The sequence below is a fragment of the Vitis vinifera genome, chromosome 6 (genome assembly GCF_030704535.1).
Source record: "Vitis vinifera cultivar Pinot Noir 40024 chromosome 6, ASM3070453v1".
Classification (NCBI taxonomy): Eukaryota; Viridiplantae; Streptophyta; class Magnoliopsida; order Vitales; family Vitaceae; genus Vitis; species Vitis vinifera.
In genome coordinates, this window is record NC_081810.1 from 8,983,073 (window position 1) to 9,009,257 (window position 26,185).

A 26,185-nucleotide genomic window follows, 5' to 3' on the forward strand; every position below is an offset into this window, starting at 1 on the left:
CTCAATTTCTGATTTTTTCTGTTACTATTTTAAACACTCTCTTTCATGGAGAGTTTGTAAATGGGACCTCTTCTGGATTTTCAATCCACAACTTGATTATACATTGCTTCCACTCAAAACTATCAAAGATAATTGAAAAACCACTAGATTATATTCTAACATCGCAAGTCTATTGAGGGTCTTATGACTTAAATCACTTCATTTTTTATTTTATTTTATTTTTCAAAAAATAAATAAAATTTGATCTTATATCACATATGTGTTGAGATGATTGTGATGGGTGCCATAACCATAACCATAACGTTTTCCTAGTAGTTTTCAAAGATTGGTAAAAGGGGTTATGGGCAGGGTGAGTGGGTATTAGGGTTTATAGCTCAAAATAGCATGCAGTGCCAAAAATGAGACCACCCATTTCGACTCTTAAGTCTTTAAGTCAAACCGACCTTCCAACCTCTCGACTCGGATTTCACGACGGTGATAAAGGCTTTGGTGTATCACTTTTTCCAATTTTTGCTTTCTGTTCTATCCCTGTTTTTGTCTCTAAAGCATGGTGAACCCGTAGCTATATTTTATTACTTACATCTGTAGGGGTTAGAAAAAAGTAAAAACCAATTCTCATGTGTGGCCATAACAGCCTTAACAGGGGCAGACAAATCACACAATTGTTATACCCCACATTGACAAATGGGGTTGGACTTAAAACTCCACCCTCCCTAAATCGATAAGATTTGAGTCCATGATGTAAATTTGTGGAAATAAAGCCCCTCCACATGTTTTCATTGTCAAAAGTTGTGATGTTACGCATTAGATATAGATAGATGGAAGAGGACTTGAACCCAAGACCTCTATTTACACCTTGTTGAATGACCAAATTTCACTAAAATTGTTAAAATTTGAACCCCTAACATGTACCAGGTCCTATGAAGTCCTCCCATGCCTTGTGCAACTACCAGAGGTTTAAAATTTAGAATTTCTGTAGTTTATACATATTCTAGGAACCACGGGTCAAGCCAAAGATCTTCCCAAGGATTTCACTTTTAATGGTTGGGGACTACATCAGATAGGAATAAGAAAGAATAAAGAAAGCAAATTAAAGGTATTATACGTAGATGAAGATTAAATAAACCTCTACAAATGTTGAAAAAGCATATGTGAGGTTGGTTTAGGCTTGGAGAAGAAGCAAAGGAAAGGGAACACACCCCATGAATCAGCATGTGAGCAATGATGTATGGAGATTGGCCCTTCATTGCTTGTCAACCAAGCATGAGTTGGTATAAAAAAATATGTCTAGTTTTAAAACTTTGTAGAAAGAGAAAGTGGGTCATTTCAAAGACTTCCAGAAGGTTATTAACTTCTGAAAATCCTTCAACGTTTTCCCTGAAATCATATCAGAGACCAAAGGATTTGTAACCAGTCAAAAGACTCGAAACCTACTCTTGTTGGACTATAGCCAATTAGCAATGGCCTTTTCTGTATTTAAGGAAAAGCTTTATTCCACCAAAAAAAAGTCGACAATAGAGTTTTCCCATTGGCAACCAAGAGTTGTTCTTATCTAAATTTTCAACAGCATCCACACATGCAGAAGGTCCCATGTCACAACAAGGTTGAACCCTTCCTTGTTGCTACAGTTTTTTTGTCTTTTTTTTTTCCCTCGAGTCTTCTGGGGCTGAGGCTGAGGCAGTTGAAAACTACAGGTCACTAAAATTTGTGGAAGTTTGAAGATTCAAACCTCATCCATCAGATTGAGATAGATATAGGGAATCTAGGATTAAGCTATTGGCCAAAACATAGGATTTGATCATACAACCGCTTTCAGGGTTGTGTTGAATTTTCATACTCCATTTCATTTTCTTTTCCTTTTTTTTTTTTTGGTTGGGGTGGGGGGTTGGGGATTTGTTATACAGGGTATATTGAAGTCTTTGTTTCTCAAGGTAGTTCTATCATGGGGGGCTAGAAGGTGTTGAGCCCTTTCACTCAAAACTACTAAGTATTCAGCAAAGAGTAACATGGAAGATAGATTGGTATGGAGGGAATCACAGGTTTGTTAGTTCAAACCTTTTATTCTTGATTGGAGCCAAAAAGAAAAGGGACTTTTCTAGTAAATGTACTTAAGACCCCTTTGGTGCTGATAAATGTAGAATTATTTGCTTAGGAAACACTTTGGGTTAGAATTTTTAGATCGATTAAAAAGAAGGGAATAGACTTTGGCAAATGGACGTGATATTGCAAAGATGAGGACGAATCAACTAACCATGCCGATGAGGAAGAATCAACTAACCATGCCCCTTTTTCATCTTTGCTAAGATGAGGATATTGTGGTACTTGTTATTCTTATAGTTTATCGTCAAATGGGTGTAGCCATCTATGGCCAGACAGACTTCAATCAAGTTGGCAGGACCTTTGTGGGGAAGAAGTGTTGGAAGGTGTGAAAGACTGCACGTTTGTGTTTATTCAAGACCATTTGAAACGATAAGAATAAAAAAGCATTCTTGTGCTCTCTTTAGCTTTGGGCTAGGAGGTCTTTAGATGGAGCCTCTATCATTCTATGTCCATTTTAGAATTTTTTAATTGATTGGACACTTGTTTTATTATAAGAGCGGGTGCTTTTTGTTACTCTTTTCCTACTCATTGCCGTTTTGGCACCTTTGGATACCTCCATGTACCATGGTGTACCCATACACCCTTTTTCCTTAACACTGGCATTACCATTCTTATTTGCTTATCAAAAAGCTAAAAAAAGAACATCCTATTTTTAGCATTAATAAGGAGAAAATGTGAAGCTTCTAGCCTAGACCACTATTTCACAGTATAAGAAGGGTCCAGCACTTAAGGCATTGGAACAGAAAACTCTAAATGTGGGAAGGCACATTGATTCATTCACCTCAAAGGGCAAAAAGTGTGTTAACACTCTCAATCTTTCTTTTTCAGAAAAAGAAACCTAAGCAATGTTTCAGACACTGTACAAGAACCAGAGTAGGGCCAAAGAGAGGAAAAGAAACAAAATAAGAATTAGAGTTTGAACCGATGCAGGGGCAAAGAGATTGCAAAAGAACAGAATGACATTCAGGGCAGTAGATGGTAAAGCTAGCCCTCCACATAAAACTGAAGAAGACAACACCAAGAATGAATAGAGAACATGGCCAGGACAACATACCAGAAAAAGTTGACATCTTTGAATGTTTACAACCATGCAACTCGCCGTCATTCAACTGTTACAACTATTCAATATGAACCTTCCATCGTTTTTCAGAACTCAAAGGAGTTTGCACTACTTAGATCAAGTTTTGAGAGGCTAATCAAAAGATGAATTTCTCATCCTTGAAACCCATTTTGAAGTCCTAAATACCCACCAAAGTTCAAGATGCATAATGTATGAAAGGTATGCATAGAATAGCTCATGAGGTAGTTAGTCATTTCCACAATCAACATTCAGAAAAATCAGATCATTCAAGCAATATCTACCAAGGAGTACAATACCCCATGTGAAACATGAAATACAGAACGAAGATGAGGAAAACGATCAAATATCATTACATTACAGTTTTCACCCATCTAATGTTTCATGAAACAGAAATAAAGATCAAAGATAAGAAAGACTATTAAGTATCATTGCATTACAGGTCTCATCCATTCTAATGTTTCATATTGAAATTCACAAAGTGGGTCACAATTATCTGTAAGTCCTGAAACCAAAGGTAAACATTAATCAGCATATTCTTTTTACCTAGAGTGACAGGAAAGTCAAGGAGCTAGAACAGATATGATGGAGGCGTTTTCATCACCATCACATGACCTACTTCTGTGTCCAGCTGTGTGCAGTAGCCCTATCCTTCGCCTGGTCAGTTTTGTACATTTGAATGATTTCGATGATGAGTAAGTCATCAGGATTTTGGTCCATCAATAGATATAGGTATAAGGAACTTTGTAGATTCAAAACCTGAACCAATTGACTAAGATATGTAGAAAGAATCAAGGATCAAGGTATTGGTCAAAGCATAGTTTCTAATTATTCCAAGAGCTTTCAGCAATGTTTTTGAATTTTTATATCCAATTTCTTTACATTTTTTTTTCGGGGGATTGATTACATAGTTTAGCAGGCAAATTAACATTCAGCTCCTCCAACACCTTCTCACCCATTCAACTATATCCATTATCCACCATGCTCTTCTGCATCAAACACAGGTAGCATAAGCTTTCAATGCCATTAAGTTCCTTGGTAATGCTTTGGCATTAATAAAAAAAAGGAATCTTCTAGCCTATGTGATTCTACTATTTCACAGTATTAAGTGTCCAGCAGTGACTGCATTGAAACAGATAACTCCAAATATGTGAAACCCACATGATTTTAGTTACCAAATAGTGAATTTGCCTCAGAGAGAAAAGCCTGTCAATATTACCATTTATTCTTTTCAGTAAAAGAACCCTAAGCAACATTTTAGCACAATATATACCAGAACCAAAGTAGGGTCACAGAGATGGGAAAGGAAAAATAATGAAAAATCCAAGTTTAAAGCAAGAAAGAGCCAAAGATATTTGAGAAAGAACAGAATGACAGCCCTGGTAGTGGACAGGCAAAGTTGGCCCATTGACATAAAAGCTGAAGAAGATAAAAGACAACAGATCTGAAAGAAGTTAAAAGCTTTGAATGCCATTAACTCACTTACATTCAACTGTCACATTTCATTAATATGACTTTGTTTTTTTTTTTTTTTTTCTTTTATTTTTCCTTCTATCAAAACAGCCGAATTTTCACTGGATTAATCAAAGATACATTTCCTCCCCTTGAACCCAATGTGAGTCCCAAATACCCGCCAAAGTTCACCATGTATAAATATCGAAAGGTATACATAGAATAGGCCATGAAGCAGAGTCATCCATTTCAATAATCACAACATTCAGAAAAAAACAGATGATTCAAAATATTCACCAAGGTGCACAATTCTCCATGTGAAACATGAAATACAGATTAAATATAACAAAAACGAGCTAGTATCATTACAGTTGCCACCCGTTCTAATGTCTTCATATTCAAATTCACAAAACGAGTCATAACTATTTGCCACTCCTGAAAGCAAAGGCAGCTATTAATCCGTCCATTCATTTTACCTAAATCGACAGAAAACCCAGGAGCTACAACATATATGCTGGAGGTTCTTCCCATCATCCCATGGCATACTTCTGTGTCCAGCTGCGAGCAGTAGCCTCATACTTGGACCGGTCAGTCTTGTACATATGAGCAATTTCAGGGACAAGTGGGTCATCAGGATTTGGATCCGTCAACAGAGAACATATTGACAATAGAACCTGAAGAAATAGGAAGTTTGATCAATCAAAAGAGAACATATCTATGAAACTTCAAGAAACATGAAGCTAATTTGATTGACCCAGTAAAACCCATATTTTCAAATTATATTCAAATCTCATAAGTGCGTGTGTGTGTGTGTGGTTTCTTTTTTCCATAGATACAATTTACAGAGAAAGTTAACAGTCAAAATGCAGAGAGTGAATAGGAAGTACACATAGGGTGCCAAGCAAAAAGGCCAAAAAAAGGGACATGGAAAGTTCCCTCTTCTACTAAGAATCTATCCAATCAACAAAATCCATCATTCACACAGATGCCTCCACTATATTTGTGTGTTATAAAAGGGGATTTTTTTATTTATTTTTAATATGATGAGGTTACAAAATAAGTTGCAGAATGGTTTATAATTTCATCAAAGCCCAAACTTATGGTTACTTGGGTTAAGTCAACTCACTTATCAGCCAGTTACAAGTGTGTAACAAAGTCACAGAAGAGGATTTCTTTCCATAAGGCAAAGTCACAAAAGAAGCCAAGGCTACTGTTATTCAGGCGGAATCAACTCACTTATCAAACAAAAAAAGGTGGAGTCAACTCAGTATCAGTGGAATCGATGATCCAAAATTACTTCCTAAGGGAATACCATTGCAGGCAAAAGTTTGAGAGTTGTACTAGAACACCCAAATCTTCTGTGTGGACAAATGTTGAGACCAACAACTCCATTAAGTGTGGATTCCCAACTACAAGGGATTGGTTACATTAAGCAAAAGGTTCCAAATTTAGAGATTGTCAGCATTGAATGGTTAAAGAACTACCAATCTTTATAAAATTTCTTTTCTTTGTTCCATTTTTTTTCTAATGAATGTACAATCTAATGCTGTACTGAAAAGCCATAGGTTATAGCTAGTAATATGGGAGAATGGAATAAGATATACATCTTGAAATCATATCCAGCAGTTGTTTCAAGCAATACAATATGATCAAGTACATATTATGCAATATCTTGTCACCAATCCAGTTAATTCCAATTAAAAGAGCACAGATATGATTGTAAATTAGAGATAAGGTAGAAGGGACCGATTGAACAAACCTTGGAAATGGTAAGAGCAGGGCTCCATTGTTCTTTAAGAATATCCAGACAGATACTTCCATTGCTATTAATGTTAGGATGGAAGACCTTAGTCCTAAAAGCAACCTGAAATATTCAACTTATCAGTCTTCTCACATTTCATAACACAAAACCGCCAAATAATTTAATAAAATTAATTAAGACAAAAGGGCATCACCAACAAGTTAACACACAAAAGAAATCAAGCTACAGCAGTCTATTACACATAGATAACTACCAAAAACTACATTGACATTCAAAAACAGATATATAAGAAAAAATAGAGGGGGCATTTCAAGATAGAGGAAAGAAGATGGAAGAAGAGGGAGGATACCTTAGGGGGCTTAAAAGGATAATCTGGAGGAAAATGAATAGAAACAAGGAAAACCCCTCCTGCATATGGGCTATCAGTTGGACCCATAATGGTTGCTTGCCAATGGAACATGTCTTCAGCTACTGGACCTGCACAAGGAATAATCACATGAAAAATTAAAAACCCATGAATCATTGAAACCTCCCCACAAATCTATAAATCATCATCATCACCACCCAAACAATAAAATTGAAGCTGGAAGGTACCCACATGAAAAATTAAAAACCCATGAATCATTGAAACCTCCCCACAAATCTATAAATCATCATCATCACCACCCAAACAATAAAATTGAAGTTGGAAGGTACCCACCAGCACTGCAGGAGGTAGGAGGGTCCTTCTGCAAATCCTTGAGCTCCTTCGATATGCGTTTGGATGCCATTTGGGTTTTTTCCCCCACCTAATTCAACAATCCAAACCAAACCCTAATCTAAGAAAGCACCCCTTTTACAGTTGCAGATCCAAGACCACAATCACACCACCCAACAGCCCCCAATCTCAGTTATATATAGAGTAGGATTAATACCATGGGCCCCCAAAACCGCTGCCTTCTAGAATTTTCGGTTCTCTCTTTCTTTCCATATTCCATTTGGTAATTGCATTATTCCAATTGGCGTTTCTATCCATATCTCTTTGGTCATCCCTATCCTTCCTTTTCACTCTCTCTCTCCCCTTTTTCCCATTCATTATTCTTTCACCTGCCTCGCTGCTGTTAAAATGGTTTTTTCCCAATTGCTTCTCAAATGATTTACTGACATGAAACCTCGTTTTTTTTTTTTTTGGAATTAAAAAGAAAAAAAATCAAAATAAATAAAGAATTAATTTAAAAATCCATTAGTCAAACAAACTCACATTAAGATGCTCAATTCACCTTTGATTCACATCAATTGACTTGATCGTATTGTAAATTTATGAATCAACTTCCTACAATAAAATTGTAAATAATAAAATAATCAAATTTCAATAACACCAAGAATTTTCATGTGAGAAAACCCCATTAATCAAGATTCAAGAGCATCAGTACAAATGAAATGTACTTATTGAATTAGGAATAAAGACCCGTCATTCGTCCTTCCCTGCAATTATCCTCTTGATCATCACTCATCCTCAACTCATTTGAAGACTTCATGCTGAATTCCAATCCTTATCCTTACATTGAAAATGATGAAGAAAATAAAAAGTTAAATTTGCATTAATAATAAATTCAAGATTTGAAAGGACACTCACTTTAATGCTCTTTAGCCTTCCATGGAAGGACCATACATTTATGCTTAAAAAGGAAATTCAAATTTCAAAGTCGCCTTCCAAGAAGTATCTTCATTTGGCCTGGCGATTCTTCAAGACCTATCAACCTACCACTAAGACAACCCTACTCTCGCCTGCTACACATTTTCTCATTGAAATGGATTCCTGCAATGGAAAATTTCCGTCCACAAGGAAATCATAAGAAACTGTCAGGATTCATCATAGACTAAGAAAGATCATTGGGTATTGAGCCCAAAGTCACAGAGAAATCCATTTCTTTCATTTTAATACTTGGGGATTGCTTGTTACATATCTTTTTCCCTTTATTATTAATGACTAGCTGGTGTTTCCTTGGGAGTGGATTTTGAGAGGATTAAAAATATTTTCTAATGGTTGGAAGTGCTTCTTCTTTATAAGAATCACACCTATTCACAAATTTTTTTCAAATCATTTCGGGAAAAGTTTGAAGAATCACCCGATAAGTAATCAAGTTAAATATTAAAAATAGTTTAATCAAAATCATTTCTAAAATGTTCCATTTGGTCGACTTCGTACAATAAGATAGGGTATAGTCTATCTATCCTTAAATATACATAAAAAATGTATATAACAATATATGATTTTTAATAAAATATGATATCTTTAATACTATATCTACATGATATTATTATATTAAACGAGATATATTATACCATGTTTATATTTAATTTATGAAATAAATAAAAAATATCATGAGATGTATATTTTTTTTCAATATTTAAAATAAAAATCATATTACATTCTAATATTTTTTATTTAAAAAAATATAAATTTTCTTACATTTTAACAGCATGCTTAAAATATTTAAACTTTATAAATAGATTTTTTTTTTACATTATATTATTCAATATATAAAAATAATATAAAAATATTAAATAATACATATATTAAATTTATTTTATGATATTTTATACATATTTTTAGTTTTTTTTATCACAAATTTAATTTTGTAATAAAAAATTTTTATTTTGTGACATAAGTAATATAAAAAATAAAAAATTGATGAAAAAATAAATTTATAATACTTGGATATACATATCCTACATCTTGACATAGAATTAATATATCTCATATAAAAAAGATAAAAAAATGAAATGAATAATTTATCATACCACTTTATCATATTCCATATTTGATTGAACATAGAATAAATCACTACCTAACAAACATAAAATAGGATACAATATCTGTTTTCTTATCTTATTTCCGGTGAATCAAATATATACAAAGTCATTTTACAATTCGGAGTGACAATGAATTAAAAGTAAAGGTGGTATGGGAGATGGGAGAATTTACCCGAATTTGAAGAATCTAACTTTGCACAAGGGCTCCACTCCTTGAGCAATCACATGCTGTTTCGCCTTCTTGCACACAACTACAACAGGCAAGCTCTTGGGCAGATTGGCCCCACCTCCTGCTCTTTGAAATTTGATTCCAACACTCCCGCCTTCTCTTTCTTGACTACTGCTTTTGTGATCCTTGCCTCCACCAAACACCAGCAATCATGGAGTAATGCAAGATGTCACACATGATATGGTATGAAACTGAAACTTAACTCTTTTTATTTTTGTTGAAAACATCTAGAAGCAAATCCACCCCTGCATCTATTAGTGGTGTGGGCGCTCCACAGGAGACCCCTTAACATAGGGAAAGGGAACCCCTCTCCTAACCAGATGTTTTAAACCTGGGAAAGGTCTACATATCAAGAGAAAAAATCCAAAAGATATGGAAGGCAAGTTTCTAATAATGCAGTTGAAAATTCTGTCAGTCATACCTTACAGATGAGAAAACAATCCTCTTCCTCTTTCCAACAGAAGTTCTTGATGGGAAAACATCAATAAATTCATAATGGTTTTGAGAATAATTATTACAACAAATCAAGAAAAAGAAAAACCCACCAAATAACAGGAAAAAAATTCTAGAATTAATCCTAAGAAAATGCACAACTAGGACAGATTCACACTCTTAGAAGCCATACATGCAGATAAGGTTTTTTCAGCACTTGGGAAAAACCTTATTAGGCATGTATACAGAAATGTTCAATCTTGCCTCCTGAATTGGATGAATTTTTCTTGATAACTGGAAACTTGGAAATCGAACAGCAACGAGTTTTAGGCAATCATGGGGTTTGCACATTTGAGTCCTTGGACTTGTTCTCTTCAGAAGATGGCCGGTTCTCTGAGTCAGATTGCCGGATCTCTTCGATCATTCTAACAACTTCATCCATGCTAGGTCGCATATCAGGCACCTTTGCCACACAGGCCATGGCAAGTTGCAGCATCTGCACCATCTCTTCTTCTATGTTTTGATACCTCATTAGCTCAATGTCAAAAACCTCAGCTGTCCATTCCTCCCGGACAACAGACTGGACCCACCTTGGGAGATCAACCATGTCATCTCGCCCTGGAGATTGGAGTGGAGCTTTGCCAGTCAGCATCTCAAGTAGGAGGACACCAAAGCTGTAAACATCGGATTTATGAGTGTGCTTTCGGCTTTCAATCACCTCAGGAGCACGGTAGCCTGCATTTCGAGAAGAGGTGGCGGGGAAGTTCATGAGAGGAGTTAGGCCAAAATCAGAGATGCACCCCTCAAAGTCTTGGTTCAGAAGAACGTTTGAGGACTTGATATTTCCATGAGTGAACTTTCCACCACCTACAGAGTGAATGTGGGTGATTCCCCTTGCAATTCCAAGAGAGATCTTCACTCTTGCATTCCAGTCCAGTGGAGATCGTCCAGTAGGCCTGTTTCCTGCATGCAAGGGATAAAGAGAATAATCAATCTAATTGTTCACCAAGAGAAGTTCCACCTTAGATAGCCGGATGGATTGCACAAATGGAGTTATCATGATTCATGCAGATGGATACATGGGCAAAGGCCTATCTCATGTGTAGCGAATCCCTTCTCTAAAAATCAAATGCATGGTCTTGGATTTTCATAATTCCTGGATACCGAATGAAATTTATGGTGCCCTTCCCCAGAAAGAGAAGGAAAGATCAACTCATTGATCCACAGCCCACAAAATGAAGCTACTCTATCATCAACTTTAGTATGAGTTCACATATCCTGCTTCGAGAAATTGCTAGTTAATAATGTTAAGTAGCTATATGGTACTTGTACTTTTAACATGACCTTCAAGACCAAAGTGTAGTATCCTGGAGATAGCTAAAGAATGTCAGATCTGAGCTCTAGATATGGATGAATTTAACTTTGAACTTGGGCAGTGCAACTCAATATACTTGGATTTAGACATTAAGGTCTAAAGATGAAATATAAGTAGAAAACAGATCCAGTTCCATGGGATTCCAAGAAAGTGTTTCTTTTCCTGACTCAGTTGATCAATTGTTGCAAACTAGGGAGGAGGGAGTTCTGATATCAGTGGAATCAATTGCCCCTAAGGTTTCACTAATCTATGAGAATAACAAATGCTAAGAACCTTGCAATCGCTTTTGTATGCAATATGAAGTATTTTTAGTGATTTAATACTCACACATCTGACACAGATCTCATCATGGACCATCAGTCCATTAAAATTTTAATGGATATTTTCTTTCTTTCCTTTATTGTTTCTTTTCCGGTGACATGGTACAAAGAGATACCGAGGCCTACCAGAGTGTCATTGTTTGCAATCCTATAAGGTGCATGGAGATGAATACACAGTCACTAAAATGGGGTTTCCTAATGGATTAAGATAGAGAACTAAAAGTGGAAAATCTGCCACCTAAGAGCATGCTAATGCTTGTGAAAAATGGCATGGAAACATTGTAATTTTTGCTCTGAAAAAAATATAATGACACTAAGTTTGATATACTTTGGGTAGGAGTATTTCTTGTGCTGTATCTTGCTGGAAGATATTAATTAATATTGGTCTTTTTGTTGGAATTTTCATATTGCCTTAATATAATTCATACCAACCATGATTTTTTTTTTCAGGATAAACACATCGTCCCAGCGCAGGTGAGTTAAAGAGACAGAAGAATTACATTAAATATGTAGTAATTATGATAATGTATTCTCACATTTGAAGACCTTGGCAAAGCCGCAAAGGGTTCTCAGTTTCATGGGTGATCACACTCCCAGCCCTGAGTCCTTAGTGGTCCACAGGTTGTGCATGTAAATGTTTACCAACACATTGTCTACTTGAGAATTGAGAAGTATTACAGCTATCAGTTACCATGATGATCATTCAGAGTTCCTTTTGATGCTTGACTGATTATGCTAGAAGGTAAAGGGAAGTAGAAAATGCATACCATGCAACAGTGCCGATAAGCTGCCACCTGAGACATAGTCATAAACCAGGAGCTTCTCATCCTTGGAGTAATAATAAGCACGGAGTGGCACAACATTTGGGTGCTGCCCTACCCTTCCCACAATATCCATCTGCTGTTCAAAATCCCTCTTTCCCACCACAACTTCCTTCAATCTTTTCACTACTACTGTAGTTGATTCCTCCAAGACAGCCTTATATGCTGTCCCATAACTTCCTTTCCCCAGCACTTCAGCTGAAGCCCTTAATAAATCCTCAAGATCAAAATTATAAGAACAGCCTTCAAAGAAGACCAGCTTGTTTTTGTCCGGCTCTTGCACTCCACTCCCAAACTCCTCCTTGGGTTTCTCACTCCTGCCACCACCAGAAGCCTTCCCTTTCGCCACACCACTGCCCTCACTATCTTTTTTCCTCAAACAGCACAGGAAGATCATCAGAACTACAAGAAACAGCACCACAGCCCCTCCAACAGCAATGGCAATGATAATCCCCATACTGAGTTTCTTTTTGGAGCCTTGTTTTTCAGAGGCCATTGGTGGGGATGGGAAGCTAGGAGCAGGAGAAGGTGAAAGGGGGGTGAGGGAGCAATTATTCAGAGGAGGTCCACATAATAGAGAGTTTCCTACAAATGAAGAATTGGGGAATCTTTGAAGGGAAGATGGGATAGAACCATTAAGATTATTGTAGCTTAAGTTCAAATGCTTGAGTTTTGAGGGGTTGACATCAGGTATGGCTCCAGAAAGGCTGTTGTTCTGGAGGTTCAATCCAGTGAGTTGCGTCAAATTCCAAATTGTTAGTGGAATGTTGCCAGTGAAGGAATTAAATGAGAGATCCAGTACAGTGAGTTGGGGAGAAAATGAGGCAGGAATATCACCTGAGAAGTTATTATGTTGAAGGAAGAGATACTGGAGGGAAGGAAGGGAGGGGATGTCAGAGGGAAGCTTCCCAGTGAGGAGATTGGATCGAAGGCTGAGAATCTCGAGGGCATCTAGCTTCCCAAGAGTGGTAGCTGGGATGGATCCAGTAAGTCCGATGCCAGGGAGCCGGAGGGCACGCACACGGCTGCCATCACCAGTGCAATTGATGCCCACCCATGAGGTACATACTGGGGTAGAAGAATTCCAGTTGAGTTTTCTGCGATGGGGAACAGCATCAGCAAAGTCAAGAAGGGCTTGCTTGTCAGCATCCAGATCAGCAATTGCCAGAGGAAGAAGAATGGCTATCACAAAAAGGAAAAGCAGAACCAAAGAAGTGGAAAAGAGCTTCATGGGAAGTTGTCTGGCACAGGGTATATGAGAGTGACCGTAGTAGTAAAATTGTACCATCTTTAGCCCTTTCTGTTCTCCTGGTTCAATATAAAAACCGGAGAACATTAACGGAGCAAATACCAAAACAAATTAATGAACATCAACCATAACAAAAAAGGGGAAATAAGGGTAATCTGTTCCCTCACAAACATGAATTGCAGCAAGTTCCTAGCATTATGGTTCATAATATAAAAATAAATAAATAAATAAATAAGAAAACAGAATATGAAAAGAGATTGACCAAAAAGGAGGAATCTCTTGGATTAAAGGTATTTCAACCATACATGCAACTTTCATTACCAGAAGACAAAGTGTAGAATGTCAAAACAAAGTGCCAAAGATCCACACAGAGTCTGAAACAAATATTAGTTGAATCATTTGGGCTATGAAAATTCAAAAGAAAGAAGCCCTGAACATGAACATTCATGTCAAATACATAATGCAAATCAGTACAGCAAAGTTAGAAACTTTTTTCTTCATTTTTCTAGACTTTCTCATAAGAAAATAGAGGGCAATTTTAACCCTCTTTCCCTAGTATGCAGTACTAAAAAGAAGTTTAAAGCACAATCATCAAAAGCAACCAAGACTTGCTAGTAGGAATAAAGCAAAGGCCCAACACTTCCATTTTATTTTATGTTCTTTCTTTTTTGTCTTTTCCATTAAACAACACTGAAGAAAACAATTTTGGTGGAATAATTTGGCAAAGACAGAGACCCACAATAGAAATTCAGTAGTTAATGGTTGTGAGGTCATAATGAACTAATTTCTCACTTGAAACCAACAGAATAGTACAAAATAATTGAAGCTTAAGCCCCAATGACCTAAAAGAAAAACCCAGTATTACAGATGTACAGGGTTGTTGATCTGCCATCAATTTGTGTGGTAGCACCACAATTGTAGAGCTATTTCCTGACTGTATTAAAACTCAGAAAATACCCACATCCAACCTACAATGAGGGGGACTCAGATCTGCTACACCACCCCCAAAAAAATTGAAAAAAGGAAAAAAATAAAATGAGTTTGAAGGCAAACCTGGAAACATCTCCACCAGCTCCTTTCATCTGATCAGGAAAATGGGTGTAGAGTGGCCATGAAACCTAAACCCACTTGAGACAGCTAAAACCAGAGCTGAACCACATCAACTCACTTGCATTGGAGCCGCAGTGAGCGGAAGAAATTCCCCTGAAACTCTTGCATTTTTCTTTAGATCTTGAAACATCCACTATCATACAAAACCCATTTAAGAAATATTCTTCTTGTCACAAAAAGGGGAAGAAAAAGGGAAGAGATATAGAGGAGAAGAAGAGGAAGGAGTGGTTTGTCAACTGGGAGAGTGAGAGAGAGCAACAAACAAACACCATCATCCTTTAGGCAGCTGAGTTGTAACTTGTACCTAACCACAAAATCATTTTTGTTGTGGTTAAGTGGTTTCCATCTCAATTTTATTTTACTTTTCCACCAATTCATCCTTTTCCTTGTGTCTTCAATTTACATTGTGGGGGAGAATTCCCATAATTTTCAATTTGCTTACCTGTCTTTTCTTTTCTTTTTCTCTTTCTTTTCCCTTTTTTTTCTTTTACCATGATTTTCTAACCCAAATTTGACTTCTCCCCTACGCCCTACACTTTCAAGCTCAACTCAAGAGTGTGTCAACTGGCTTTCTTAATGGGGATTTGAAATTTTAAGTGTTGATCCATTTGATTTTGGTAACCCATAAATTACCAAAACCTTTGTTACCATGTAAAGGTTGATCAATATAAATTGTTGACCTGTGAGACAGGATGTTCAGGTTATGGTTTATCCACCGCTACGTAACATCTTGGACTTTTCAATTGGTTACATTCAAATCAATGTATATGATTTATAATATAACATTTTTAAGTCTTTAGGTCAATAGATAGATTATTAGTTGAGTTTTGATTCAAATGGGCATTTTCGACCATTAAAATATACATTTATGACTATTTTTTCGACAAATATTTAAAACTCTTTTTTTTGTCTGACACCTTATCCTTTGATTTTAGATATTGTATTAAAAAATAAAAAGAAGATTTCTATTCAAATGTCAATTTTACCTAAGTATTTATGAAAATCTCTTTTTAGCTTTCCTTGAAGCCTTGGACTTTAGAACTTGGGCAATTGGGCATGTAAAATTTTTCATGGGTTTATCAAATGAAATCAAATGAAGAAAAAGAGATGGATGTTAGGGTTTTAGGGTTTTAGGGTTTTAGGGTTTTAGTGAGTTGTCCCTATTGCAAAGTAAACATGTGTAGTTTGGTCAACTGAGTTCTTGGGCTTGGCCCATTTGATGATGATGATGACACATGGGTGAGTATTTACTCTATGGGACGGTGACCCAAAAAGTTTGGTTGGCATTCACTACAAATATATGTTCTTTTGCTTTCCCTTTCATTGCAGTGGCTGGTGAAAGAGGGTTATCCATTTTATTTTAGAATATTTGCACCATACATCTTCATCAATATATTCGTTCTTTGATGAGCAAGAGAAGATGCCAAAAAAAAAAAAAAAAAAAAAAAAAAGGAAATCCATTCATTTAATGATATTCTTGAACTACAAATTTGAGTGTCTTCAAACCCCTCTTATTCAATATGATGATAAGTTTGGGGAATGAATCATTCAACTAGCGGCTTCTAAAATAAATCAACACAATATAATATCAAATATTATAAATAATAAAAAATTATTTATTCTTATTGAACATCAATTGATTTTTATATTAATTAGTCAAGTTTAAGTCACGAGAATATCATATTTGGTTGGATGCCTAAAAGATGAGGATATGATGTTGCACATTACATTAGGTTTACTCGTTATCATTAAATATCTATTAATTGTCAGATAAAATGGTCAAAATCAACCTAATCCAAGACCAACCATCCTTGCCCTTTTTATTTGTCTAACTACTCCCACTAGGGCCATAATCCTTGTCTAAGTGCCATGTAATAATTCATAATGAGGGAAATGGCACAACTTAAGCCAAAACTACATAAATGACAAGATACTCTATGACTCATAAACCATATCAATAAAGAACCCAAAAGCTACATTCAATTCATAGTGGCTTTTATATTACAAAAGGAGCCCATTGCTTTAATGTTCTATGAAGATGACTCTGGAGCTACAATACTCTCCTACACAAGACAAGCATGTAAACACATCAATTGGCTTTCATTAGATTTGTGGGACTAAGCATTTACTACAAAATGATGATCATAAATAGCTTGATCACAAAGTCATTTTGATTGGTTTGACCAATCATCTTGTTCCAAGTTGCATCATCATATGATTAGATTGATCCTTATAGCCCATCTTCCATGGCCATCCTCAAATACAAGAAGGGCTTTCCAAGAAATATGTTACATTGGTATGGAGTTCCTTCATGTTAGTTGAGGTGTACCAAAGCAGAAAGTGATTAGAACATGGGAGTTTTTTTCATTTATGTCAATTGAGTATTTGTTCATCTCTTTATTAATCAGATCAAACATGAAAGCAAAGAATCTACCAGCTTGGCAATAGGGGAATATTCATTACAATCAGAAACTGATAAACAAGCAATCTTTTAAAAATGGAAGATGCTTGTAAGTGAGGATTCCTAGGAGTGGACCAAGAAGCCATGAACTGATCTTAGAACTCAATTATTGTACAACTTGTAAGCATCTTTTGAGTTTTACTACAAGTTTAGGAATGGAATTAGGAAGGGTGTGTGTTTGCTGGACTTGATTTGGAAAGGGATTTGCTGGACTGGGTAGGGAGGTTGTTGGACCATGCATGACAGAGCATGCAGAGTTGTTGAATTTATCACATGGACCGTCCATGCACGCAAAGCTTGTGAAGGCATAGCACAATGGCCATGACTGGAGGTGGTCCTACTTGTGGTCCAAAAATTCTAGGTGGGATATGCCTTTTCAATGCAAAAGTTTTAACCAGAGTTTGCCACAACTATTTATATCTACATTTATTTGCTTTTGAATGTTTTTGTATTATATGATGTTGTTATGTGATGATGGTGAATTTGAATTTTGGGTGTATACAAAAAAAAAAAAAAAAAAAAAAAAAAGGGAAAAGAATAACTCATCAATACTTGTTTCAGACTTTATGGTCAATAAATGTTGTGGAAAAGTTGATGAATAATAATAATAATAATAAAAGCAAGTAAAAAAGGGCACATGGGTAGGGCCCTCATTTGAGCACAGCAAATTTGTACTTCATGAGGTCAAGTGCATGATTCCACATGGTTGGTAGTGTAGGACCTTTGTTTTTATTATCATGGGAATTTTTAAACTAAAATTCTGAGAAGTGAAGGGGAATATTTGGAAACTACTTGTAAAAACATTTTTGCCCATTTTAAACTAAACTAGTCTTTTTTTTTTTTTTTCTAATTTCATTCTAAAAATAAAATAACTTTTTTGAACAAATTTAAAGTATCTTAAAGTGTTTTTTCTTTTCTTTTGTAAAGTATTCTAAAACATGATTGCAAATAAGAAGAATCCATGGAAACCTAACAGAGCTCATCATCACAAAGATAATTCATAAAAATCATTATTCACATTTGAATTATGAAATAAAGTTGTGCGTCTACCATTTAAAAATAATCTTTTAAAACTGTTCATAAAAATATTACCAAACAGAGCCCAATGTGTCTCATCGCCTATCGCTATGGGCTATGAGTGTGAACATCAGCAGAGGTGCAGGTGGACGGTGGCAGCATGGGGAAAAGGAATTAGTGAGAGAAAAAACAAAAGAAAAACTGAAACCGAGACGGCTGAAAAGAGGGGAATGAATGAGAAAGGAGAGCTACCGAGGAAGGGGACATCCACTTCTAAATCAGTCATCATTCAGTATCAACTTCAGACCCTTTTGACTAATCCCTTCTTCTTGTTTGTTTTCGAGTGTCTTAAGAATCTTCTAACCCTTTATTAAATCTCATCCCCATTCTTCCTTTCTACAGAACACCTTACATAACAGAGACGATGATTTTGTCCAAACAAACCAAGAACAGGACATTATTCTAACTCCCCACACCCTCTCTCCCTCTCAAGGAATTCATTCATCCCCAATCCACAGATAAATGGAGTGCTCACACACAGACTCTGGGAAGGCATCATCTATCTCTATATGAAGATTTGATCAGTTGAATGATGAAACCTGGGAAAGCAGCTGCCAGTGACTAAATTTTCGAAATGACAGCCGGAGCTACATCCGTGAGAGAGAGCAATAAACACAGTCCTATCACAGAATATCATCTCCCTTAAAAACATTCCCTCAATGCTGTCTACACCGTGAAAAATCATAAAGCAGATTTATGATGAGATGGTAATAACTGTTTTAAGAGGTCCAGCAGAGTGTAATATCAGTTGCTATGGCATGAATGATAACAAATAAGGTTAAATGTAACAACAAAACACTATCAGAATCACAGGCAATAAAATATTCAAACTTCCTCCCAACGCTTATTCATCATTTGTAAAACTCGAAGTCAGTGTCGGGCTTCTTCACATTGGTTCGATAACCCTTCTCAAAGTCCTTGGGGAGAATTACATATCGGTTCTTGCGAACAGCATGCATCCCAGCTTCTTGACAAATAGCAGCAATCTGCATACGTACAGATTGTGTTAAAAACACTCACATGAGAAATTCGTTTATTTGAAATAATGAAAAACCTTGGGAACCTATCAGAGTTTCTCCGCTGGTTTTCACAATAACAGAAAAGGTATTGCACTGGAGCCCAACATGATAATATTTGATGGAAGAGCAAAGAAATATAGTGGTGTGACAAACTATCTTACCCATAATAAGTATATTAAACTTCATCTAAATAACCATGTTGCAGGAGTTCGTATAACAACACTCCAGAGTGAAAACCAACATGGTCCTAAATCCTATACCACATGCCATGAATGGTAGTATGCATCAAGAAGTTTAAACACCAAAACCCAAAAAAATTTCACATCCAATAATTTCGACACATTAATATTATAACAAATAAAAACAGTAATATAATGGAATGAGATATTCCCCCATTACAGACCCAATCACAGGAATAAGCCTTGGAATCCATTTCAGATTTAGACTCAATTTGTTTCAAAGTAAATAACTAAATCTAAGTCAGATAATTCCTCAGAGATAGGGCTAGGTATATTGAAAAATACTCACCAATCAATTTAATTTAGGCAAACCTAATACATAGATAAACGTACAAAATTAACTTTTACCCAAATTTTTAATAAAAAGAATAGAAGAGAACTTTATTTTAAAAATCCATTTCCCTAAAAAAAAAAAAAATTATATCTATAATTAGTATAAGGAAGCTCTTTCAGGGGAGTACACAATGTTACTGTCTACCAAAAAAAGGGCTAAATGAGATATCGTGAGATTATTATCAGTTTCACAAACTACTAAATATGGTAACATAAAATTGGGTATTGACCAATATCTAGTGCTACCAAAAGAATTCCATAATCTCCTTGCCTCTTTCCTCTTTTGGGGTTGGGTTCTGAGTGGCAATGTGTGCAGGAAAAAATGTGAGTTCTAAATGTTATTTAAATAAGTTTTGCAGGCTGTAAGTACATGTAATTGAATGTCAAACAAATGCTAATTCCATTGCAACCAGAAATTATTGAAAACTGTACCATCATATGTGAAAGGACTGAAAATATAATGCAGATTTTAGCACTAGAGAGAGAGAGATGTCCCACAAATGTGTCACCCAATAGTCTACAACTCATCAAGGCCCAATAAATACTGAGCAAGTCAAAGATATTTCATGAGACTTTAACCTATTTTATGCTTGCTCAGAACCCACTGAAACCAATATGGTACTGGCACAAATCAGTTTCACAGATACTACAAACCAGGAATTCAGATTAACAGCAATTTGAAAACAACCAGCCACTTTTGAGCCATTATGTTGTTATTTATCATTTCAGGGAAAATAAAGCAAAAGATTCCCAGTAATATATGTTATAGTCACCAATTCTGTTATAAACGAAGTGCACATAGGAGTAACCACTTCACCTAAATAATCTCTCATTTAGAGATGACAATGGGGTTTTCTCGGGTACCCCACTAATGGAGACAGGTTTGGAATTAAAATATACGGGTTAGGTGCGAATTTGGTTTTTCTTCCTTTTTTTTCTTTTTTGGAAACCCAAGGCGGGTTCGGATATTACCTTAACCCAACCCATCCCACCCCAACCCAATTATATATAAAATTAATTTTTAAAAATAATTTAAGTTAAATATTTTATTTTACCATTTTTAATATATATAAAATAAAAAAATTACCTTTCAATAAAATAAGTTATAAAAATTACAATATTTTAATTATTTATAAAAATATATTTATTTTTAATGTAATTAAATTTTATTTAAAAAAAAAAAAAAAGTTTCACAAAAGACAAGGTATTGTTACAAAGAAATTGGGGTTATAGGACAGCAACATTTCTCTCATGATGGTTAGGGTGAGCAAAGGAAATTTTGCAAGATTCTTTCAAAGAGAAACCTCAATAGGACTAAATCTTTTGCTCAAGATTTATTTGGTTACTCACAGTGTTTTCACAATAATGCTTAAAATCTTAACCCTTATAAATCAAGTAGCAAATAGCTAAAAATGCAAAAGAATCAATTAATGCGACAAAATTTCCCCCAGTGAACATAAGTTCTAGTACTACATTTGAAATTGAGGACTCAGACAACAAGAAAACTGTAAAGATAAGATACAGAATAAGCTAACCTCAGCAGCACTAATTTTATCTGGCCGAGAAACATAGTCCTCCAAGTCAACCTCATCGCTTAAGTTCATCTTAGCAGTGCAAACCTATAAAAAGGGAAAATAGACCACTTCAAAACACATTTAATTTCCATAAACTACTGGAAGTCCAAAACACTGAAAACCTGTAGAAAAGGAAGAAGTACGTATGTATTTAACAATCTTCTTTTGTGTGTGAAAAGTGAAGTTACAAAACTCACAATTAAGAGAAACATGAAGAGAATTCAAAACACAGCAGACAAGTCATTTGAGGTAGTAGACACAAGATGACTCACCTGAAAAACAAGCCTCTTTTGTCTTCGATCAGGCAAAGGGAATTCAATCTTTCGGTCGAGTCTTCCAGGACGAAGAAGTGCAGGGTCCAGAGTGTCTGCTCGATTAGTTGCCATTATGACCTTAACATTCACAGTCTGGTCAAACCCATCCATCTGGAGAAGAATTTAGACCCAAATCCAAAAAGTTAAACATTTTTAGCTAACAATAGAAGCAAGTACATGCTGTAATCAACAGACAAATTAATCAAAGCCCTTTTTTTTTGGCATCCCCAGTTAACAACTGATTTTCAGGCCTTTTTTTTAATTAAATCCATATCTCTATAAGATCCATATCCTTTTAAACCTACCTGATTGAGGAGCTCCATGAGGATTCGCTGAACTTCTCTATCAGCTCCAGTTTGGGCATCAAACCTAGCGGTAGCAATAGCATCAACCTCATCAATGAAGATAATTGCAGGAGCATTCTCCTTGGCAAGACGGAAAACATCACGGACCATTCTCGGACCCTTGATAACAAGAGAAAAAAAATATATATATAGATAAATTAAAATTTAAGGGTATTGCAGCAATATTGGCAATCTAGAAAAGATAAAACAATTAAAACCACCCAAACTCATACAAGTGAAAGATAAATGAATAAATGGTCTGCCATTACAGGATGTAGTTAAGGAAGCATAAACACACATGGCCTATTTTCAACAAGATAATATTATTCTAAGCATACCTCACCCAAATACTTCTGAACAAATTCTGAACCCACAACTCTGATGAAAGCAGCAGTAGTATGATTTGCAACAGCCTTAGCAAGCATGGTTTTACCAGTGCCAGGGGGACCATAGAGCAACACACCACGGGGAGGATCTATACCAATCTGTTTGTACAGCTCATGATGAGTCAAAGGTAACTCAACAGCTTCACGGATTTCCTGCTTCTGAATATCACATCCTCCAATATCCTAATAAAAGGTACAAAAAAACCATGAATTTCAAACTCTGACCAGAACCCCAACCATTTAGAAATGTGTTTACAATAAAAAGATGGCAAACATTCAAATAGCACATATTAAAGCAAAATCCCAGCAACAACATTGACGATTCAAAACCAATAATACAGTTTGCCTTTGAGATAAAAGATTATGGTTAATATCATCAGTTCAACCAGGCATCTTGGAAGTTCAAACTTCCTCCATCTAGTAAGCCACTACCTTTTATTAATTGCTACAAGGCCAAGTTTGATCCTAGACCCAGTCAATAAGTCGATAGCGTAAAAAATTAATATAATATACTAATGTGTGATAATAAGTAACATGTATTAAAAAATACTAGTCATCGGTGATGCTACAGTAAAAAATACAAAAAAGAATTGGTGACCAGAAAAATCCTTCTTAAGTTTTCCTCTAAATTCTTTTCAGAATGCAATATAAAAAGATAATTCATGAAGCTGGGTTGTGAAGTGTTGTGGAAAGCAGGGCTACATAAAATATTGAGAGACAAGCACAGATAGAGGCAAAGTAGAGAATGTGTTTTCATGGTTAATTCATTTTTAAGAAGCTTCTCAATGACCAAAATAACTAAAGCATTTCAAAGATTATGTCACATACTTTCACAAAATTTTCTTTTCTTGATCAAAAATAAAATTATTCTTGAGTTTGAAACCATAACTTCTAATTAAGTAATTCAAAATAGGACTACCATAGCATATCATACAGGAGAGATTGCTTATTGCTCCAACAAATATACTAAAAGCGCTTGGAAAAGGCGCACAAAGCACATACGGAGTATATAAGTAGCAGCCGAATACAAGCAAAGGGAAAGAAAAACAACATACCAACACCCGAAATTAAAGGCTTCACCCTAAAGCCTAGCAAAGTATAAAAAACCCCAAACTTAGAAACTTGACCCTCCTGAAACCACCACCTCAGTTCCAAAAAATACCAATGTTGTCACCGCACTCCACCACATAACTGCCACCAATTCCACCTCAAAATTCTTCAACTACCACCCGCACAATGTAGCCATTCTAACCCCACCAACCCATCAGGAAAAATCCCTTAAAACTCTGAGAACCAAATTCAACCGAAATTGCATTCCCTATATCAATGGCATCCACCCGCACAATGTAGCCATTCCAACCTCACTGATCCATCAGGAAAAATCCCTTAAAACTCTGAGAACCAAATTCAACGAAAATTGCATTCCCTATATCAATGGCATGTGCCAAATCCAAAAACCCTAGGATTTAGAGAATGATACATGAATAAATGGACAAAAAGAAAACCCTAGGATTTAAATTCCCTAAAAGACAACCCACCAGTCTATGTCATGAATAATATAAAACCACTCCCAAAATTGTTTCTTCAATAAATCCCAGAGGCATCCTTTAAAACCCACTCAACAATTTTTCAGTAAGTGAAAGAAATTAACCAAAACAAATAAAACAAAAAAAAAAAAAACCCTAGGACCAATTTGAAGGGTAAAAGAAAGATAACATCAAACCCTAAACCCAATTTCAAGGGTAAATAAGCTCAATGGAAAAAATAAATCCTAAACCCCAAAGAACTTACGTTATAGGTAACATCCGGCTTTTCGGACTGGCTGAGAAGCGAGATGCTAGAGTCGGCCTCCGGCGGCAAGACATCAACGAGAGCATTGGAATGGCGGTGGAGAGCAACAGAAGCGGAGGGCTTCAAAAGCTCCCGATTAATCGTGCTGAGAATCCTGACATAGTAATTAGAACCAGTAGTGGATCCCACAATACCATTGTTCTGATCGACCATCTCCATGAACTGGCCGATGACGAGGGGCACGGACTGAATCCTCTTGACCTCCTCCTGGGCTCGAAGGAGCTCCCGCTTTAGATTCTTCTGCTCATCCTTGACGTATTCTTCCTGGATATCGATGAACTCGAGCTGACGCTGGAGGGATTTAAGGCGGCCGTAGAGATCATCCTCGTCGGAGAAGGAAGAAGACTGATCGGAGAAGCCTTGGATGTCAGATCTTGTGGAGGGGAACGACGGTGGTGGCTCGGACGAGGGTTTTGGTTCCAGAACCACGGCCATCTTTCGGTTTCTTTGCTCTCTCCTTTTCTTTGTTTCCTTCCAAAACGGTATATGAAAAATGAAACCCACAGGGAGATGGATTGAGGGTCAAGCAACACGTCCACTTGGGCCCGAATGAGGCCCATGGGCCTTGTTATACCCACTTTATATTGGTTATTATATAATTCAAAAAGTGATTACGATATTAAATTGAAAAGTGTGCAAAAGTAGGGCAAATAAAAGTGTTGATAAAGATTGATTCGTCACTAAATGAACCTTAAGAATATCAAATACATTATCGGGGGAGGGGGAGACATCACCATTCATGTCTGAGAAATGGTGGATTTTATTTTATTTTTATTCCTTGTTTATTGCCATGTTTGGACCGTCTTTTAGAAGCAAGAATATGAATATCAATAAAAAGTTTAGAAATATTTGAGGAAAAGGAAGGACATAACATTTACATTTAGAAAAATAACTTCCAAAAATTGGACATATAATTTTTTTTTTATCCAAAAATTGTTTAATATGGGAAAGAGGTTAAAAGAAGAAGAAGTTATTAAATGGTTTTTTTTTTTTTTTTGTTGTATTTGCATTCATCCTAATAATTAATATTTTAGAACAAAATATGTCTCGATGAAAATAACCAAACTATATTTAAAGAGAAATAAACATTCATTTTTTCTCTTCTTAGTATGACACACTTTTATATATTGACAATTTTTTTCATTTTCATTCTGATAAAAAAAAAAAAAAAAATCATTCATTCATTCAATTGAATTGTCACAAGTAAATTTGAAAATATCTGTTAAAAACAAGTTAATTTTTTTTAATAAGGTAAAATTGCATCGAAAGTTTTAAAATTGAGCTAAAATGTCTTTATTAAATTTTTGCAACTTTGAGATTTTATTAAAAGGTTTGTTAAAGTTTTAAAATAAAGTTAAAATATCTTCATTAATTTTTGGCTCCTTTGAGATTTTATTTTTAAGAAAATTTATTTCTTAATTAATTTTTAGAAAATTAATATTTTATTTTTTGAAGAATTTTTTTTTTCTTTATAAATTTTTGGAAAGTTGATCTTTTATTTTCTAAGAAAAATATTCTCTTAATTAATTTTTATAAATTTGATATTTTATTTTTTAAAAATAAAATAAAATTATTTTCTTCATTAATTTTTTTAAAGTTGATATTTTATTTTTTAAGAAAATTTTAATTCCTACCCTCTATGCTCTTAGGCATATACATATATATATATATATATATATATATATATAGCATAGACACCCAGGACAAGGTCATATGCAGATGAACAAATGAATTACGCCAGAGATTCAAAACAAAGAAGAGGGTTAGAAATCAAACAAGATATCCAACAAAGAAATTTAAAGAAAAAGAACCAAAAAACTTGTTAGTTCATAATAAGCTTAAAACTGACCATGTAGGCGGTAC

General features: G+C 35.4%; 3 protein-coding genes across 3 annotated transcripts; all 3 read right to left on the reverse strand.

Annotated features, from left to right (window-relative positions):
- Nucleotides 1–4,853: 4,853 nt before the first annotated feature.
- On the reverse strand, nucleotides 4,854–7,419 carry LOC100241514 (ubiquitin-conjugating enzyme E2 28-like). The gene is made up of 4 exons (XM_002265636.5): nucleotides 7,093–7,419; nucleotides 6,742–6,869; nucleotides 6,390–6,494; nucleotides 4,854–5,304 (listed from the first exon to the last, which is right to left on the reverse strand). The coding sequence occupies exons 1-4, from the start codon at nucleotides 7,160–7,162 to the stop codon at nucleotides 5,161–5,163; spliced, it is 447 nt and encodes a 148-aa protein (XP_002265672.1). The 5' UTR covers nucleotides 7,163–7,419; the 3' UTR covers nucleotides 4,854–5,160.
- A 2,369-nt stretch (nucleotides 7,420–9,788) lies between these two features.
- On the reverse strand, nucleotides 9,789–15,036 carry LOC100241663 (probable inactive receptor kinase At5g58300). The gene is made up of 3 exons (XM_002276126.4): nucleotides 14,668–15,036; nucleotides 12,312–13,673; nucleotides 9,789–10,812 (listed from the first exon to the last, which is right to left on the reverse strand). The coding sequence occupies exons 1-3, from the start codon at nucleotides 14,675–14,677 to the stop codon at nucleotides 10,184–10,186; spliced, it is 2,001 nt and encodes a 666-aa protein (XP_002276162.3). The 5' UTR covers nucleotides 14,678–15,036; the 3' UTR covers nucleotides 9,789–10,183.
- Nucleotides 15,037–18,941: 3,905 nt separating this feature from the next.
- On the reverse strand, nucleotides 18,942–24,889 carry LOC100246786 (26S proteasome regulatory subunit 6B homolog). Its single transcript, XM_002276094.5, has 6 exons — nucleotides 24,263–24,889; nucleotides 22,424–22,654; nucleotides 22,047–22,205; nucleotides 21,700–21,852; nucleotides 21,389–21,472; nucleotides 18,942–19,248 (listed from the first exon to the last, which is right to left on the reverse strand). The coding sequence occupies exons 1-6, from the start codon at nucleotides 24,755–24,757 to the stop codon at nucleotides 19,114–19,116; spliced, it is 1,257 nt and encodes a 418-aa protein (XP_002276130.2). The 5' UTR covers nucleotides 24,758–24,889; the 3' UTR covers nucleotides 18,942–19,113.
- Between the last annotated feature and the right edge of the window lie 1,296 nt (nucleotides 24,890–26,185).

Bases quoted from the DNA above. Each gene is read 5' to 3' on its own strand.
- LOC100246786 (XM_002276094.5), bottom strand. From the start codon at position 24,757: ATGGCCGTGGTTCTGGAACCAAAACCCTCGTCCGAGCCACCACCGTCG. The intron at 21,853-22,046 runs GTAGGTTTAAAA...ATTCTTCTCCAG, and splicing joins TCATGGAGCTCCTCAATCAG to ATGGATGGGTTTGACCAGAC. The intron at 19,249-21,388 runs GTTAGCTTATTC...GTACGTATGCAG, and splicing joins ATAAAATTAGTGCTGCTGAG to ATTGCTGCTATTTGTCAAGA.
- LOC100241514 (XM_002265636.5), bottom strand. From the start codon at position 7,162: ATGGCATCCAAACGCATATCGAAGGAGCTCAAGGATTTGCAGAAGGAC. The intron at 6,870-7,092 runs GTGGGTACCTTC...TTCCTTGTGCAG, and splicing joins TCCTACCTCCTGCAGTGCTG to GTCCAGTAGCTGAAGACATG. The intron at 6,495-6,741 runs GTATCCTCCCTC...TGAATATTTCAG, and splicing joins ATCCTTTTAAGCCCCCTAAG to GTTGCTTTTAGGACTAAGGT.
- LOC100241663 (XM_002276126.4), bottom strand. The intron at 10,813-12,311 runs GTATGCATTTTC...CCTTGCATGCAG, and splicing joins CTTATCGGCACTGTTGCATG to GAAACAGGCCTACTGGACGA.